The sequence below is a fragment of the Podarcis gaigeae genome (genome assembly GCF_964106915.1).
Source record: "Podarcis gaigeae genome assembly, chromosome: 10".
NCBI classification, from domain to species: Eukaryota; Metazoa; Chordata; class Lepidosauria; order Squamata; family Lacertidae; genus Podarcis; species Podarcis gaigeae.
In genome coordinates this window covers 69,372,735-69,392,392 of record NC_139686.1, presented here as the reverse complement: position 1 = coordinate 69,392,392, position 19,658 = coordinate 69,372,735, and the positions used below count along the sequence as shown (strand labels likewise).

At 42.7% G+C, this 19,658-nt stretch overlaps 1 protein-coding gene and 1 pseudogene across 3 annotated transcripts in view; one reads left to right on the top strand and one right to left on the bottom strand.

Moving 5' to 3' along the window:
- ORC5 (origin recognition complex subunit 5) overlaps positions 1-19,658 on the bottom strand; it is a 79,233-nt gene that overhangs the window by 42,375 nt on the left and 17,200 nt on the right. For both annotated transcript variants that reach the window (XM_083701580.1, XM_083701581.1), the window contains exons 8-13: positions 18,982-19,030; positions 17,886-17,976; positions 14,450-14,502; positions 14,094-14,206; positions 11,718-11,765; positions 9,521-9,631 (exon numbers count right to left, since the gene is read on the bottom strand). In XM_083701580.1, coding sequence (XP_083557706.1) covers positions 9,521-9,631; positions 11,718-11,765; positions 14,094-14,206; positions 14,450-14,502; positions 17,886-17,976; positions 18,982-19,030 — 465 coding nt within the window. The remainder of the gene's footprint in view (positions 1-9,520; positions 9,632-11,717; positions 11,766-14,093; positions 14,207-14,449; positions 14,503-17,885; positions 17,977-18,981; positions 19,031-19,658) is intronic.
- LOC310825246 (proteasome subunit alpha type-2 pseudogene) lies at positions 3,923-5,166 on the top strand (annotated as a pseudogene). The gene has a single exon. The product of its transcript is annotated as a proteasome subunit alpha type-2 pseudogene (transcript).

The window sequence follows — 19,658 nt, the reverse complement described above, 5'->3', positions numbered from 1 at the left end:
ACTTTATCTGGAGTGCCAAAGTTGCTCATACCTGCTGCAAATCTTCAACTTATTAAGTACTGGAACTTGGTAGTATGCTACAGATATACTACTATGAGAGCCAGCGTGGTGTACTGGTTAAGAGCAGTGGACTCGTAATCTGGTGAACCGGGTTCGATTCCCCGCTCCTCCACCTGCAGCTGCTGGGTGACCTTGGGCTAGTCATACTTCTCTGAAGTCTCTCAGCCTCACTCACCTCACAGAGTGTTTGTTGTGGGGGAGGAAGGGCAAGGAGATTGTTAGCCGCTTTGGAGACTCCTTAAGGGGAGTGAAAGGCGGGGTATCAAGTCCAAAATCATCTTCTTCTTCTTCTTTTTCATCTTCTTCTTCCTCCACTAATTTTATCCAGCAAATAAAATAGGCATTATATGTGTAGCTAAGCAGGACAGATGCCTTCTCCTTACCATAAATATTATGAAGGGATCTGTAATGCTACTTGGTATGTAACATGATCTGCCCTTTCCTGTTGCTAGAACAGTGTAAACAAATGCAGTTCCTCATGAGTAAATACAGTGAACAACCAAGGTCCCTTCTTTCGATGCAACAGTCACTTTAATATGATGTAGCGGACAGAATGCTGTACTTGAACCTGCAAGATCCAGGTTCAAATTTCTAGGTGGCCATGAAGCTTGTGTCAGTCACTATCTTTCAGCCTATTCTGCAGCTCAGGGTTGTCGCAAGGACAAAGTGGGAAAACTATATAGAAGTTCTTTTCAGCACCCTTTGTGGAAGGTCGATATGAATGTGGAAAGACAGATAGCTCCTTTTATGATCAACTCTTGGTCAGACTAATCACACAGGGGCCCACTTATCTTCTCTACACCTGTTCTTAAATTTATTTGTTATTTCTGTAGGAGGGAACCTGTTTACCCTGTAATTTGGGACACCAATGCATTCACTGGGCAGATTCCAGCAGAGCAGAGCACAATTCTTTAGGGCCCGTTACTTAAACATTAACAAACAGTGCATGTAATCTTATCAAGAATTTGTCCAGTATTTCTTCTATCCATCCCCAGAATGTAGCAAAGATTTAGTGCTTGTCATCTAACTCCTCTAGCCTAAACTTCAAGATGCTATCTCCTTGTAGAAAATGAGTTCAATGACATGTAACGAAAACCACAAAAGGAATGATTTAATAGCTATACAAAATATACTCACTTTTCAATTTCCAATAATAACTTCTCTTCTCCAGTCAAAAGTGACAACACATCAAGGTAAAAGTTGGACAGTTTCAAGAGTACATAATCATCAGGGAGGGGAATCCTGCATCACTTTTATCACATATGAATGTTCTTAGTGAAGGATTATCAAACTTTCTATCCACGGGTCATATCAAATTGTCTTCTGAGAACCCAGGTGGTCCAGGGAGTAGTTAATGCATCACTGTGAGAAGCAGTGGTACTAGCTTCATTAAAGGAGGTGGTGGTAGATCCCCTCCTTAAGAGGATCTCCCTGGACCCAGAAGATTGCGAAAACATCTCCGCTCGAGGGGGTGGTGTCCGTGCAACTTGAAGGTTGTTTTAAAGAAGTTTATTATCCTGACCCATTTCAATTTTAGCACTGAAAGAGCTTTGGTCGCCCTAACCAATGATCCGCATTGGGAGAGAGGCAGGGGGAGTGCAACTCTGTTGGTTCTCCTTGATCTCTCACTGGCTTTGGATTCCATTGACCAAGGCATCCTAGATCAGCAATGCAGACTGTGAGTTTGAAGCACTGTTTCAGCAGTTCCACTCCTACCTACAAGTAGGTTTCAGGGAGTGGCCATGGGGCAGCGTGCTTGCTTGGCTGACTGGCAAGTCCTACAACACCTATATGAAGCCACTGGAAGGGTGGCTCTGTGGAGTGGTATTTGTTGGGATGCTGCTGGGGAGATGGGGGCATCAGCCAGGCCCCCAGCTAGCTCCAGCCACCGGCCGGCAGCCGGGCAAACCCCGGCCTCCCTTGGAACAGCATCAATCAGCGACACAAGCCTCAGATCCCTTTAGAGACTTGGCACGCTCTATCAGCAGAGTGAATAAATCTTCTCACAATGGAAGTGGCGGACAGAGACATTTGTAAGCATTATTTACAGGTGTTTATTCAAAATAGTTCAGGAACAAAGGAAAAACATGCCTGTTTCCCTTCATGTCCAGCAAACAGCAAAAAAAAAGCAAAAGCAATATACAAACGGAAGTTCCCAGCAGACTATGCTGGAAGTAAACAGGCATGTAACACTAAACAGTCGTGCCTGTTCCTTTTAAGGTGGAACGGAACTATATCCTAACAGTATTCTCAATATGCTGATGAGACCCAGTTTTCCCTAGAACAGTTTTAAAACCACTCTGGAGCATGATCCTATAATCTGCAATATAGCAGGACAGAAGCAACCTTGTACTTCCTCTAGCACAGGTACAAACCTATATCAAGATGTTAGAGGGAAGTGGGACAGCTCTGCTTCTCTTCTCTCATGATAAACTAGTGCGGAGCAAGTCTTTTCTTACAACAAAGAAGCAGCCAGGATCAGGCTTATTATCTGTAGACTCCAATCCTAAATATGTTCTACACCACATATTTCAAATGGTGCAATGGTAATTTCCTCTTCTAAGATATTTCTGTGTTGTATGAGGGAGGCAAGGGATTTCTGGCAGAGAAATCTGATAGTTGTTAGGAGCAGTGGCGTAGCGTGGGGGGTGCAGGGGGGCCGGCCGCACCGGGCGCAACATCGGGGGGCGCGCTCGCCGCCTCTGGAGTCGCCGAAGAGCCTCGGGCACAGGCTGTAGCAGAGCCCCATGTCTCGCGGAATCGACGAGCTGTGCGCGCGTCTGGGCTGAAGGCGTCCGGCAGGCAGCAGCTCTCAGCGCTTGCCACGGTCCCCGCGCATCAGGGCCGCGGAGGGCGCGCCAGGCAGCCCCTCCTCACAGCCCCGCCGCCGCTGCAGCTGCTGGGCCATGTTGCATTTTCCTCGCCTCTCTGCCCTCCTCTTCCTCCGGGCAAGCGGCATCGTTTGGGCGCCAGCACCAGCGGCAACTCGCCTCAGATCACCTGACACGGACCCGCCGCCGCCGCCGTGGCTACCTTACCGTAAATACCCCAGCCCAGGCAGCAGCAAGAAGCAGCTGGCAGCGGTGGCAGGTTAGGGGTTAGGGGCGCAAATTACTTGCCTTGCCCCGGGTTAGGGGGCGCAAATTACTTGCCTTGCCCCGGGTGCTGACAACCCACGCTACGCTGCTGGTTAGGAGCAAGTTGAATTATCAAGGTGCATAATAACCAGTCAATGTACAAATTCACATCACGGAAGCTGTGCTCATAATCTATCCGTGAAGAGAAACTAGTGTATATTTTCCGGTCGATATATATAATTTCTAACAAGTCTTGGGGAATGTGTATATTCTCAGTTGCATTTTGCATATTTTCTGAGAAATATGTAAGCATCTTAGCGGTTCTGATGATTAAGCAAATTTAAATCCCATTAAATAAAATAGGATATGCAATAAGATATGCATAGTGTCCAAGAAACACTGCAGAATGTGAATACTTCAGCCTAATTTGGTCATTTTGTGCTTCACCCATGGAGTAAGGATAGTCTCCAAGTAACCTCAGATAATGTGTGGAAAGTAGCTATATATGAAGGAATTTTGTATATTGATCATTCAACATACACTGTCCATCAGTAATGCTTGGAAATGTTCATAAATAACCAATAACTGTGCAGATTAATCTGAAGGCCTGACAGAATTCTACACACTGGTTCCACCTAGGAATCAGTCTGGCTCTAAGCACTCACAGAATGGAAAATAAAGCTGACCTCTGGGATTATAAAAATATAGCTCACATACAGCTTTCTCAGTTCCAGGAGAAGAAGTAGGCCATGTTGCCAGAGAAATCAATCTGACTAGGTGCAAGCAAAGATTGAGGAGGGAGCAGCAGGTGTCAAAGGAAAGTAATGATCAGTGAAAAGTGAGGGACAACGTTACTTTTATGACTCCCCAAGAAAACATAGACCTAACTCACTTTTCTGTAAGCCCAATCAGGCTATTTTTACAGAAAAACAAGCAACTAACACTGACTAGGAAAATGAAAATAGCCAAGAGGAGTCTTATTGTAGAATCTTATTTTTGCTTCTTTCCAACAGCAATGACTTCCAATTTATCTCTCTCATTGTCACATTACTACAGTGATATTATCTGTATCTTGCTAAAAGATACAGAGTTTAGCAAGCAAGAATGCAAAAGTTGCAGACAATCTGGTGGACATTTTCACTACTTTTGGAGATCCTAGTATTTTGCAGACTGTTAATGGGTGTGCCTTCAGCAACAGAGTGGTAGAGAAATTAATGGTAATGTGGCATGTCTTGAAAATCATTTATAGCAAGGCTTGTTCCTCAGGACTCTTTTGAGAGGGCAAACATATAAAACAGGTTGATCATTTGGCTACAAAAGCTAACAGACCTAAAAACAGGCATGCGAGCTGTTGCCACAGGAGCCCCATCAGTTGGAATTGCAGCTGTAAATGGCGTGCTACTGGCAACAGGAAAAAAAGCAGAAATCCATTCTGTATGATGAACTGAGTGTATGCAAAGTGGAATCCAAAATCAAACACATAGGCTTGGTATATGGGTGCTGATTACAGAGTACTTGTCCACAGAGCACGCAAACTGGCCCAGCAGTTCTACTTGGTTTATCATGAACCTATTCTAACAGCTCAGCCAGTGCAAGGGGATTTTTCTGTAATGGAAGAATACATACAATCTGGGGGTGTATGCCCATTTGGTGTATCATTGCTAATATGTGGGTGGAATGAGGGGTGACCATATTTATTTCAGTCTGATCCATCTGGTGCTTATTTTGCATGGAAAGCAACTGCAATGGGAAGACAGCTATGTGAATGGGAAGACATTCACAAAAAAGAGGTACAAGAAGACTTGGAGCTTGAAGATGCTATTCATATTGACACTGAAGGAAAGCTTTGAAGGACAAATGACAGAAGATAACATAGAGGTTGGCATCTGTAATAAGGCAGGATTGAGAAGATTCACTCCGACTGAGGTTAAGAATTACCTGGCTGCAACTGCCTAGTATGCATTAAGGAAGACTGCCTCAATACATACAAGGAACTTTAAAAAATATTTGGCTTCTACAATCTCATTTCTACTTTATCTGCTAGATTTTTTTTTTAAAAAAAGAAATATTATGGATTCAAATACTACTGTCCTAATATTGAAAATGTGGAACCGTTCTTTAAAATATCAAACACTGTACAAGAATACACAATATTATTTTTTTAAAAAAAACAACAAATTAAAATGGCACTGTCAGGGACGCAGCGGGAGCGCAGGGAGGGGAGGAGATGGAGAGCGAGGGGGAGCAATCCGAGGGGAGCGTAGGAGAAGAGGACAGTAGCCCGAGAGATTCCATGAGCCTCTCCAGCGAATCGGAAGATTCACAGAAGGGGGCGCCGATGGCCAGGGCAAGGGGGGCCCCAAGGGGGACACCCCAGAAGGAAGGGGCCAGCGGGGACTCCCAGAGCAGCAGTTGGAAATCAGGACCAGCTTCCCCACCAGAGCGCAGTGGGGGGGAGGAGTCCCAGGCATCGGGACCAGTGTTCTCACCACCAGCGAGAGGAGATGAGTCAGGGTTGACCATGCCTCCATCGGAGAGCGGGGAAACGGTCAGGAGGAAGGTTACCGGCTGGGCGCGCGCGCCAAGTTCAAATGTACAGGCGAGCGGCACAGCAGGTAGCCCGGATAGGGAACCAGGTCCTAAAGCCCGCCGGAAGGAGGGGCAAGAATCAGGGGGGTCAGCGTCAGAAGAGTCCAGAAAGGATGAAACCCCAGCGGGCAGGAGGGCCCAGAGGAGGAAGGAGCTAAGGAAGAGGTGGAGCAAGGCTAGGGTCTTAAACTGGTGTTGGGGGGAGGAGACTCAGACGGAACTTCGCCGGTCTAGACTTTAAGACGTAGAGCAGCACGCTCCGGCTTTGAAATGGAAACTGAACTTCAATAAAGACTTTTGTAAATAACTACAGCCGGGCATTGGTCCTTTGTGAGCTGGGACCTAGGGGCGGCTCTGACAGGCACCTTCACCTTTCTCATGCGTGCAAGAAAATATTACTTTAATCAAAACCAATTCTAACACAACATATATAGAGTATATGCCATGTAAACGGTTGGTATTACTGTTGAGTCACTCTCAGGAGGAAGTTTGAAGTGATACACCATATTTTCCTCCATCCTGCAAGGAATAGTACTAGAGAGAGGTGAAACAGAAGCAGGCAAGGTGGGAATGAAAGCTCTTGTCCCTGGGAGTGGATGAGGAAATTGCATGATAGAGAAATGGCAAGGAGATAGACAGGCATTTGTTTCCTGCTCTTATTTGTGCTCCTCTCCCTGTCTCTCCTACCCCATTACAAAGCAGGAAGAAGTGAAAAGGGGAGTAGCCCTTTTTGTCTTGCCCACCTTAAAGCCAACCAAAGGGGGCTGGGTTTAGTTGGAGGGCTGTACATTTGATTCCTGAATTATGAGCCAGTCCGCCCTTAAGGAGAAATGAATCTTAGGATCCCATCACACATGTGTGCATGGCAGTCACTTCCCTGTTGTGCTATTCCACACAGCTGCAGCATATGTACCAACACTGCAACCACATGAATAGGGCTTCCTGTATAAGTCTTATCCCACCCAATTACTGGCTTACCTCCCTCCTGGTGGGATGGCATTTGGGTGGAAAGACTCTCTGCCCTATGTAGTTGCGGTACACACAATCACATACACTCAGTCGCTTATAAGGAAGGCAGCTTTGTGCACATGAGCTCTTCAGACTGTATTATACTATGCTATCCTACATTTTTGCTTCTTGAGTGGGGTGGCTGACTTTTAAATAAAGCAACATTTTAATCAGTTTCAAACTGTTGAAGAATCTAGCTGCAATGCAACTCAAGAAGGGCAATTATTTGACACAACTGCCATCTAGTGTATATTCTGAAACAGAAAACAATACCGGACTCAAAACATTTCTCTAACAGACACGTTGGTCTATTAGGGGGAAAACTCAAGCAAAATGTCCCAAAGTACTGAGTACTTAGCCAGAACTCTTCAGGCTAAATGGTAAACAACAAAACAGCAGAGCAGATTAGGGGCTGCACCCAATGCTACTGGAACAAAGAAACAATAAGTGGATCATGGGATCCTGGAACTAGATGATGATCTTCTACCACCTAATAGTTTTTTGCTTTTTCAGAGTTGCATGCCCTTCAGCCACTTTTGTCTGCTTATTCTATTTGGTTTCAACTGATCTTTACCCAGTACTCCATCTAAAATTATTCTTCAGCTTTGCAAATATGAAGACTTTGATTTTCCCATTACTTCCACTCTCTGCTTCACAAGGAGACCTGGATGTTTCACTTATAATTTTAGATACAAATCTGAATAACTGCTGGTTTCTTATTTTCAAAATGCAGGGTCCCAGAGCAGAGCAGCCATTTGGCATGAGTGATGCTCATAATGCCTGGTCTGAAAGACTTCTTTACCTGTGTTTGCACAGGCATGGGCTACATGAGGCTACAGAGTGAATTTGGATAATCATGGCCAGAACCGAACAGGCACTAGATCACCTCAGAAGTTGTTGGTTTTTTAGTGGTTTTTTTTTTAAAGATAGCAATGTAAAAGCCATGTTCCTACATGGAGAAACAGTATCTTTGTTGTATACAAAGCTCATTCACACATGCAGATAGTTATTACACAGACAACTACTCTGTCTATTAAACACAACATGGAAGGTTGGATTGTGTAAACTTCCATCTGACACTTCTATTTAATGTGAAAGAAAAACCTGTGAATTGATGGAGGGTCACTTCCTGAAATACTGCCCTTGTTCATTGGGTTATGCTGCCATCTAGTGAAAACTGACTAAATAAAAATATCAAAATGTTACATAGAAGATACTGCTACAGACATAAGACAGGGCAGGGGAATGAAGGAGAAGAGCTTGGATTTGATATCCCGCTTTATCACTACCCGAAGGAGTCTCAAAGCGGCTAACATTCTCCTTTCTCTTCCTCCCCTATAACAAACACTCTGTGAGGTGAGTGGGGCTGAGAGACTTCAGAGAAGTGTGACTGGCCCAAGGTCACCCAGCAGCTGCATGTGGAGGAGCGGGGAAGCAAACCTGGTTCACCAGATTACGAGTCTACCGCTCTTAACCACTACACCACCCTGGCTCTCTATGAATGAAGGAGCATGGCGAGCAGGATCTATACACTATAAAGAAAGCTGACAATCTTATTTCTCAAATGTGTAGCTTAAACAAAGTCCTTTCTTAGCGGCATTACCAGGAATTGGTGCATTCAAAATTACTTAACCTATTCCTGTGGTCAATGGTAGCCACTTGGACACCTGATGGCACCAACTAAGTAAGGCTCCAAAATTAGAAGAAAGGGAAAAGGAGAACTGAATGTGGCAATTAATGTTTATAACACATGGTGCATATGTTCCGTTTGTCACATTTGTAGTAGGTTGCAAGAGAAGGGTATAAAAAGAGGAGAATGAGAGAGAGGTGTGTGTGTGTGTGTGTGTGTGTGTGTGTGTATGTTGCATGACAGAACTGACAAATTTTATTTATTCAGGAACAATATGGTTTCCCCATCTAGGCCAACAATATAAGAGAGACCATACTGGGACCATTTTTGGAGTCAGAAAACAACGGCTGTGCTGCACATTAGATATGCTATACCTTCTCTCTTTTTTATGGAGTGCTCTGGTGCCGATCATTTTGGTTGCCAACTGTAATCATTTTGATTTAATATTCAAGACCACACTGCTTAATTTTTGACAGATATTCATTGGTGGTGGTGGTGGGGGTTGCATTGTACAAATTACCAAGCATATTTCTCACTACTCTTACCCTGAGTGAATCTATCTGCATTTACAGTGCTTTCCTTTTAGACATAATTCTTGGGGAAGGGGCAACAGCCAAAATATATGAGAAGTGTAAAGATGAGTGAATAACTTTCAAGTTAATCCCTCTCCCTCCTTGCCAGGTCAAAGACCCTGAAACATCTTTCTAAGTTTGAACCAGTTTAAAAGGTGGTTTACTGTTTTGTAGTGCCAAGTAACGATTCCTGTGTGTGTATATATCATCACTTGAGCAGATGTTAGATTATTAAATCATGCCTATTATATTTACGCAATGAACAGCTGCAACATGCAGCAGAGAGTTTCTACACATCAACATGAACACAACAAATACTTGGCTAAAATCTGCATTAAAAGCTCTGCAGAAGGGGATTGGTAACATTTGGAATTAAATGACAACCAAACAGTGAGAAACCATGAGTCTGAACCTTTGGAAGTTTCAATTGCTAACACATAGACAATTTCTCATTAAATATTTAAAATAACTTCTGTGAGTGGTTAATTAGGGTAACACAAGAAACAACCAAAGCTTACAATTATATTGTAAAGAGAAACCAGTAAACTGTTGTCCAAAAAACTTATATTAGGAACTTAACTCACCTGAGAAAATATATTTGCAGTTGGAGCAACTCTGCTATCAACAATGCTATGCAATATTGCTAACAATCTGTCCAGAGGGAATGGCTTTGGCCCAAGAAGGTGACTGCTGGTCTGTTTTAAAAGAAAGTATATTTCATCAGCTGGATTTTCTTGGAACATAGCAGGCTGGATCTTATTTATTTTATTTTTCCAGTTATCAGACAGCAATACATTTTTACATTAAACAAAAAGCCCCACTTTTTATTTTTAATACACTGTTTTGCAGTATAGGAGTAAAAGCATTCAAGACTTCAGGAATCAGTGTGTACTAAATTACAAGGATTTCACACATATTAACCCAACTTTTTAAAGATAAAGAGACTGCAGAAAAACAGTTGTTTATACTGTGTGTTTAAAACCACAGTATTAGAAGCTCATCTAGGCCAAAAGAATGCCAGTTTAGTTAGCAAACAATATCAAATAAGCTGTTAGAGACAAGAAGACTTATTTTAGAAAGCAGACATCTTGTCCAAGTGAAGAAAACAAACAAAAAGGAGCACAAATTTTTGCAGCATTTTATGTTATGCCATGTGCCCATGGCAGCCACTTTGTGACTGGTGCCCACAGCACTTTCATGAAGTTTAAAGTATTCCCACTGGTCCAAAAAGGTTGGTGAGCTCTGCTCTAGCAAAATGGCCAAGCGTTTGGACTGCAATTGTGGATTTCCCCCCTCTTTTAAAAACTCACATGTGATGAGGCTGGTGTCTGGAGGGCCATGGCTTCACCCCCCCCTGCTAGCCAGTAACACAATGAAGATTATAATTAGTAGTAGTGGCAACCACTAACAACAGGCAATGCAATCTGTTGAGAATGCCTCTTACAGAAGCGTCATTAAAATAAATTGAGAGAGCTCTTGCACAGATTTCTCTTATTGCTCTTGGGCTTATACAGGTGCTCCTGCTGGATTCTGCCTCAGTTAGTTATATCGATTTATTGATTAAATTATTTTAAAAGGGTGGGGAAACCCAGCTTTCTGTTTGAACCAGTTTCACAGAGATTGGGTGCAACAAGGAAGTCTGGTTAGAATTCCAATCTCATGGCTGTGCCAACATGAGGCACTTGCAGGCTAAACACCCATGTTTAGTGTAACATTTGAAAAGGCTGATGATTCACAGTGAATTTAGATAGCCAGGGGACTGTAATTCAAGGTCCAGTAATAAGAATTTCAATGCAACTTGTATGTTCCACACTTATAATTTAAGTACACAGCTATGATGTGGTCACTTGAATTCTGTTAAGGCTCTGTGCACATTCAAAGATCAGGTGAGCCTCTAGTATGTTTATAAAGGAAAAATGGGGAGAAAAAGTCAGCATTTGCTACAACCCAGTAATCTGTAAGATGACTGCATGGTTTTAACTTATTTAATTTACAGAGTATAAAACTGCAAATGTAGGAAACATTTTTTTCATTCCATAAACTGATCTTTCATCTCAACATCTCTTCTTGAAGTGTGCATTCCTTATATTTTCTTGCTTTACAACTAGGATTAAAGGGAAGGCAGTCATGGTTCTAAATCTTTGGATGGCAATCTCTCTCAGTAACAACTTCAGCCATTCTACTGCACTAGTTATCAAAAAGATACAGCAGCTCCGCAATCTTAAAAGGAGCGGAGGAAACAATCATAGGCAATGGTATAAAAATCCAGGGAGGGTTTCTAATGCTATTCATATAAATACATTCCGCAACCTGTACAAATTATGCAAAATCAGCAAATCTGCATATAGATTCTTATTTAGCTTGTTTCTGCTATTGCTAGTAAGGGAGTGAAACTTTCTGCCTGCCTCTGGCCAGGAGATTTTTGCATGTGTGGAATTATATATGCATGTATGTGGAGTTTCCTTGAAGGTGGGTGTTCAGTCAAAACAGTTCCTACCCTAAAAAGTCTAAAAGGACACAGATCAAACTAAAGAAGGGATGGTCTTTCCAGCAATGCAAACTATTGCAGAAAGAGAACACATCCACCTGTGGGCGTGGCTGCCTTTATTCCTTTAGGCAGTTCTAGGTCACCTTTTAAGGCAAAGTCCTCTCAAGGCAATCATAGAATATATAGGAAAATAAAATAGGACATTTCATCATATGTTAAGACAATTTAGTGACACTCTGTTTCAATTGTATACCAGAATGGAGATAATCTATCAAACAGAAAGCTGAATTTACCTTTTCATGTTTCTTCTGAAAGTTTTTCTTTCTAATTTTTCCATGATGCTGCAAGTGAAAAGAAAAATCCAACTGTGAAATAGTTATTTACAATGGTACATAATTTATATGGGGAGAACAGCCCAACTTCACTGAACATATCACACAGCTACGTGACAGCATACACAACAACTGTATTGTTGCTGGTATACTTCATGTAATAACTATTTCATTTATTCTTCACAAACCCTGTATGGACAATAGCAATGCTAAAATATGGCCCACTGTGGCCTGCCTTTGGCACATCAAACTGTGACACAGTGCACACCACTGAAAAAGTACAGCATTTATAATGGGGGGGGGAGGGGAGATTAACTGGAAGACATAAGATAAAAAATAAATCAGAAAGTAATTGTGTGTACCTCTGAGAACAGTTATCCACAAATTTATCTGAAAATTCACTAAACCATTTCAACCATTTAAAACATGCAGCTCTCTCGCTTTCTTCCTACTGGTAAAATAGCTGCTAAAAGACTGGGAGGGGAGAAATGTTTTCCTTTCCATCAACTGACAAGATGAAGCAGCTACTGCTTTGCTTTAAAATGCTGCCAGCCTTTCCTTGCTTCCTTATCAAATCTAGGTAAAGAAGTAGTTATTTTAGATACAAAGCCAATTTTGCGCCTGTTCAAAATAGCAATTGATGGAAGGCACGGAGGGTTAATTATTTTGGAGAGTTGCCAACCAAATGCTGGTATCACCCCACCACTGACGTTTCTTCAGATTTTGCTATTTGGTTATATAAAGTAAATCAAACTGTTGCCTTGCTGAATATTTTTATTAAAAATAAGCAATTTATAAAGATAAAAAAGGAAAAATTACATATAAATTATATTCATCCTAGTGTAGTATAAAACAAGCATATTGATTAATGAAATGTATCACGTACAATTCATTTCTTTGAAATAATTAAAACCAACCAATTGTTGAGATTTAGGCTTTTCTCCCAGTATCAGAAAAAAGCTTCCATGCTTCCAATGTCCTCAGTGAGTGAAATCCAACATCACACAAAGACTTTCACTTGTGCAACAGGACTCCTCTTTCATCTACATCTACTTTCCCCTGCAACCCATGCCCCTTCCTCAAAAATTCTGTTCCAGGGGACTCTCCAACCACCCAGAGAAGAATTTAGGACATGTGGCTGATGCTGCAGAGCAGGAGAGAGGAAGAAGTCCCATTGTATGTCCATTCCACTAGCAGATGGATGCAATTGATCATCAACCCCAGTATTAATTCTTTTCTGTCTTTAAGCCTCTTACTGTAAGTTAGTTTTATGCACCTCCTAACTGACCAAAGCATCTTTTCTCACTGCCATACAGGTAGGATTCCACTGTGGTGTGAAGTCCCAAGAGAAAGAGGCCCAGGGCAGAAAAAAGAAGTTTCCCACTCCTGTTTTAAAGCAAGGGAGAAGAGCCTTCAGAGCAGGGAGAAAATGTGGCCTTTCAGACTTCTCTGGAAGGTGTCTTTGAACTATGAGAATGGTGCTGGAGGACGGAGAAGGGCTTTTGTGAGACTCCAATGTAGCCTATATTGGAAAGGCAAGAGTCATATCTGTTGTTCTATCTATTTTTGCTTCTAGCCTTCCCGCTACCACTGTGTCACCCCTGGAAGTTTATCTACAAAGGAATGCAGCATTCAGACTGCAGTCACACAAGATTGCTGAAAAGGCTATTAATGTGTACATACTGGCTAGGAGTCAAAAAGCTACTTAAAGGTATGTCCAGTCAGAATTTTGACTCTCTTCTTTGATCTCTACCCCAGATGAAACTATATCCCCCACTTTCAACAGTGTTTTGCCATATAGAATTGAGGGGAGAGATTGCTATTGAAGCGCTACCAAGTCTGGCTCAAAGCTCCATTGAACATGTAGAGCTAGTAGTGGTTTATAAAGCTCTTTAGAGACATAGGAAAAGGTAAAGGGACCCCTGACCATTAGGTCTAGTCGTGACCAGCTCTGGGGTTGCGGTGCTCATCTCGCTTTATTGGCCGAGGGAGCCGGCGTACAGCTTCCGGATCATGTGGCCAGCACGACTAAGCTGCTTCTGGCAAACCAGAGCAGCACACGAAAACGCCGTTTACCTTCCCGCCGGAGCGGTACCTATTTATCTACCTGCATTTTGATGTGCTTTTGAACTGCTAGGTTGGCAGGAGCTGGGACTGAGGAACGGGAGCTCACCCCATTGCGGGGGTTTGAACTGCTGACCTTCTGATCAGCAAGTCCTAGGATCTGTGGTTTAACCCACAGCACCACCTGCATCCCTCTTTAGAGACATACAAATGTATTACAGAATTTTAAAGAATGCTAGAACAGATTACGGCAAAAAGAAGAAACCTATTTACCTTAACGAAGAACCTCTTATCTGTCCTGGCAGGGTTGTAAGAAGCAAGGTATGCAGCTATTAGTAGGAACTTGGAATAATATGGAAGTTCTACATGAGCATGAGCTGAAAGTCCTAGAAAAAAATTGTGAGACAAAAAAGTGTATGAGTTTGAAAGACTTAAGTTAACCAATGTTGATCACGACAAACCCCATTTGCTGGAAGAAAATATGTACCAGCATTCCGTGCTGCCTGTTTAGTTTCTTTAAACTGTCGGTGTATTCGCAAATGCATACTGAAGACAATGACTGAATTGCTCCAAATTACAGGGGTATTTTTTGTCAATAATTAACACTACACTACTACTTCTTCACATACCTTTTAGTTGCCCGGCTTCACCATCATCCTGGAGTAATTGTTCCCACTGGGAGCTAAAAGACAATGCAGCTATTTTTAAAAATGCATTTGCCATGCCTAAAAGCAAGACACTTAGACATTTGATTTTTAGAGATGAGTGAGTGCATTTGTGTTACTTTTAAATAGGAATAATTATGCAATTAAACTGTTTTAAAGTATATAGACGATTAACAATGATGTCAGATTATTCTGATTTACATCAGTTAGCCAGACAAAAACAGTCAAAGTAACTTTTATTCTTGGATTTAACGTTGGCTAAATCTAACCTAAGGAGTAGTGATGTATGGAAGTGAGAGTTGGGGCATAAAGAAGGCTGGTCACCAAAGAATTGATGCTTTTGAATTATGGTGCTGGAGGAGACTCTTGAGAGTCCCTTGGACTGCAAGAAGATCAAACCTCTCCATTCTGAAGGAAATCAGCCCTGAGTGCTCACTGGAAGGACAGATCCTGAAGCTGAGGCTCCAAGACTTTGGCCACCTCATGAGAAGAGAAGACTCCCTGGAAAAGACCCTGATGTTGGGAAAGATGGAGGGCACAAGGAGAAGGGGATGACAGAGGAGAAGATGGTTGGACAGTGTTCTCGAAGCTACCAGCATGAGTTTGACCAAACTGCGGGAGGCAGTGGAAGACAGGAGTGCCTGGCATGCTCTGGTCCAGGGGGTCACAAAGAGTCGGACACGACTAAACGACTAAACAACAACCACCTAAGGATGGTGCAACCTGGCCTGCAAGCAACTACTACTACTACTGATGCCTCATTATAGACCCAGTTTAGGAGTATCAACAGGCAAGTCTCTAGTTCACTTCTCACCAAAACCATAAGTTCATTAAGTGGTCCTAGGCAAGCCATAATCTTCTAGCCTCTCACCTGCATTATGGGGAAATTACTGAACTACCATGTAGGGCAGGTTGTAAGCACTGTGTGTGAAATACTTTGAATACTCAAAAAGCACTATATTAAATGCCAACCATATTAAACTGCCTAAAAGAACCAATAAAGGTAAAGGTAAAGGTACCCCTGCCCGTACGGGCCAGTCTTGACAGACTCTGGGGTTGTGCGCCCATCTCACTTAAGAGGCCAGGTGCCAGCGCTGTCCGGAGACACTTCCGGGTCACGTGGCCAGCGTGACATCGCTGCTCTGGCGAGCCAGAGCCGCACACGGAAACGCCGTTTACCTTCCCGCTGGTAAGCGGTCCCTATTTATCTACTTGCACCCGGAGGTGCTTTCGAACTGCTAGGTTGGCAGGCGCTGGGACTGAGCAGCGGGAGCGCACCCCGCCGCAGGGATTCGAACCGCCGACCTTTCGATTGGCAAGTCCTAGGCGCTGAGGCTTTAACCCACAGCGCCACCTGCGTCCCAATACTAGCTTTAAAACTGTCATGCACAAGGGTAGAATGGGAAAAACCCAAACACAATGTTTCAGTTGCTAGGTAACTCCCCATTCAGGTTCTCTGGTTCCATTTCATTGTTGTAGCTGCTTCCAAACTGGATAGGGAATTGTAGCAAGAAGAATGACCACCACCCACCACCACAAAAGACAACACCAAATGATTTCACCTGGGATGGGGAGAGAGGGGGGAACAGAAAGCTAGTCCTCAAGTCTAGGTAACCCCTATTTGTGGCCTGCTGGCAAAAATAGTCACTAAACACAGCAACATTTATGTAAATGAAAAATGGATAAAGGGTTAAGTGTAGGTAAAACAGAATAATATTCTACAGTCAGTTAATTACAAAAGACTTGTCCTATGGGACCGCCTCTCCTGGTATGCCCCACGGAGGACCTTAAGGTCCATGAATAACAACACTTTGGAGGTCTCAAGCCTCAAGGAGGTTAGATTGGTTTCAACTAGGGCTAGGGTTAGGGCCTTTTCAGCACTGGCCCCGACGTGGTGGAACGCTCTCTCACAAGAGACTGCGGGATCTGACACCTTTCCGCAGGGCCTGCAAGACGGAGTTGTTCCGCCTTCGGCTTAGACTCACTCTGACCCCTTATATGGGATTTGGTATATAAATTTTCACTTGACTTTTTTGCTGGCCCATATAGGACCAGCATGGCTGGCTGGCTGGGGTGAATATCTGATGTTTCCTTCCTTTATGGTCTTGATTTATGGGCTATTACTAAAATGAGGCTGCATTTTAAGCTGTATTTTAATTGTTTGTTTGTTGTTGTTTTTCTTTTCTATTATGTTTTATTGTAATTCATATTTGGTGTTAGCTGCCCTGAGCCCAGCCCTGGCCGGAGAGGGCGGGGTATAAATAAAAAATTATTGTTTTTATTACTATTATTATTATTATCTGTACAGTGGTGCCTCGCAAGACGAAAAGAATCCCTTCCGCGAGTCTCTTCATCTAGCGGTTTTTTCATCTTGCGAAGCAACCCTATTAGCGGCTTAGCGGATTAGCGCTATTAGTGGCTTAGAAAAAGGGGGGGGGGAGCGGAAAAAAATCGCAAGACTCACAAGACGTTTTCGTCTTGCAAAGCAAGCCCATAGGGAAATTCGTCTTGCGAAGCGCCTCAAAAACGGAAAACCCTTTCGTCTAGCGGGTTTTTCGTCTTGCGAAGCATTCGTCTTGCGGGGCACCACTGTATAGCAAAATGCTAAGTTGTACAATATGATTCTAAAGTGCGTTAAAGTATTGACTTTTTAAAATAACATAAATATCAATAGCAATCAGTGAAAATTTTTATTAACAGCATGAGCTTAGTATCCAGTTATGCTGGATGGTATGGGACTGCGACAAAATCCCTTTCAGACTTCTCCCTGTCATGCTAATCTTCCAGGTACAAGAAGACTTTTTTCTATATAAACATTTGCTGCATCTCAGATCACACACATTCAGCTTAAACTAGTATAGCCCTGGTACAGATTATATAACCTTTCCCCGGCAAATGCACACAAATATCCAACAAGCCCTGCTCTCTCTGGAAGAAAGAGAAAAGTGAAGAAAATTGATTTAACCAGTCAATCTCACAAATTTCAATGGGAGAAATTTAAGCACCTCAAATCAAATTGCATGTATCGCTTAACCAAAGGGGTCATTACAATAGAAAGCAACCAAAATACATAATTCCTGTATTAAAAAAATATTAATTAAACTAATTAAATAAATAAATCACCCCAAGCACCTCTCCACCAGCACACCACACTCATTTGCAGACTTCCCACATCTCATCTAGCAGCACCTTTACCTAACAGCTTTAGCCCAATGTTCCATTTAGAAGCAGACACGTACTGCATTATTTTTCATTTATTGGTAGGCGTAACCTATTTAACAGATTTTTAAAAGCCAGGACATCTGCTTTAGCAGGAAAGAATACCACCTACAGCACCTACTTGACATTTTAGGTAAGCCTTGAGAGCCAGCTTTCTAAAAATAAAGAGGGGGGCAATTACCTTGATATTTCCCGCAGATAAACAGTCTGCATAGCTTTCTTCAAGTGGGATTCAATATTTTTCCAAAGTTTGCGTGTGTCTCGTTCACTTGCTGTATCACAAACACACAAAAGTAGTATTGATTCAAGATGAACTTTGAGAAGTCTTCAGGTGATACACTGGCTCTTGGATTTAATATAGGTCTACAGATTAAAAGTCACATTTCTTTTGAGATTCTGGTACTGATTATGTTCATAACATCAAACTATAATATAACTGTTTGTTATGCTGCAAATGTTGCATAATGGAAAAATGTTTTGATAACGGACCGATGGTTTAGCATGATATGCATAAGGTAGAACAAACCTCAGCTTATGCACTCTCCCCTCCTATGCAGATGCGTACAATCTGAGAATAACTGGAACTGCAATCATGGAAATTGTAGAGTTGGAAGGGCCCACAAGGGTCATCCATTCCAACCCTTTGTAATACAGGAATCTTTTTGTCCAATGTGGGGCTCAAACCCACAACTCTGAGATTAAGAGTTCCATGCCCTACTGACTGATAATTCTATGTCTTATCTGCATCCTTTTAGCTGAAAAGACTCTTCAGTCCTGCCCTTTCCTTGTTAATCAGGTGCAGACAAAGCACCGTCCAATTACCTAACCATTGTTCAAGAGACTTAAATTGCACAATCCCTACCTTCTCACTCATTCTCTCCGGAAAGCATCCCCCTCTCCTTCCTTGGAGATCAGCCCTATGGGTATAGCCAATCTTGCTGTTCAGTTTAGCACAGGGTCCAAAAAGCACACTCGATCTCCTAACTATGATTAGACGACTGAGCCTGCCCATGACCCCTAAAGTATTGCACACCCCATTTCCAACAATGATTACCAATTGTGGTTTGGGGAATACACATAAGACTAACTCCACAGCAAGCCCCAAAACTGAAAGAGAACGATGCCCAAGTGAGAGAGAAGGCAGGAAGAGTAAATCAGCCCAAGGAGCACTTCTGATTTGCCTAATCATGGTCAGAAATATATAAAGAGTCAAAGCTTTTTATTGTCTCCTCTCTAGAATCATCCACTATTTATTCATATGAACGAAAAACACTCACCCTTTTGCTGGGCCACAGGCTCACAGTACTTGGAAAAATTGAGTGCAGCCTGCAAGACAAGCAGTGGTATAATTGGTATCATCCCACATTTGAAATCCTTACATCCCTGGAATTTGAAAGAACCCTGGGACACATTTTAAAAATATCCCACCCCTATCCAAAAAGGAGCTGCAACACCCCTCTCCAACCCTGAAGAGAAGCAGCTTACAATGAAATTACATGCAAGAGAAATAAAACAAGAAAATGGTAGATGGATTAGTGGCTGCACAGAGCCATAAAAACAAAATCTTTGCCATGGATAATAAGCAGGACAGTATACAGTGGTGCCCCGCAAGACGGAAAACCCGCTAGACGAAAGGGTTTTTCGTTTTGGAGGCGCTTCGCAAAACGAATTTCCCTATGGGCTTGCTTCGCAAGATGAAAATGTCTTGCAAGTTACTGCGGGGTTTTTTCCCTCCCCCCCCTTTTCCTAAGCCCTAAGCCGCTTATCAGCTGATAAGCCGCTTATCAGCTGATCCACTAAAAGCCGCTAAACTGCTAATAGCGCTAATCCGCTAAGCTGTCAATGGGCTTGCTTCGCAAGACGAAAAAACCGCTATACGAAGAGCCTCACGGAACGGATTAATTTCGTCTTGCGAGGCACCACTGTAATGCCATTATCTGGTAACCTGAAGGTC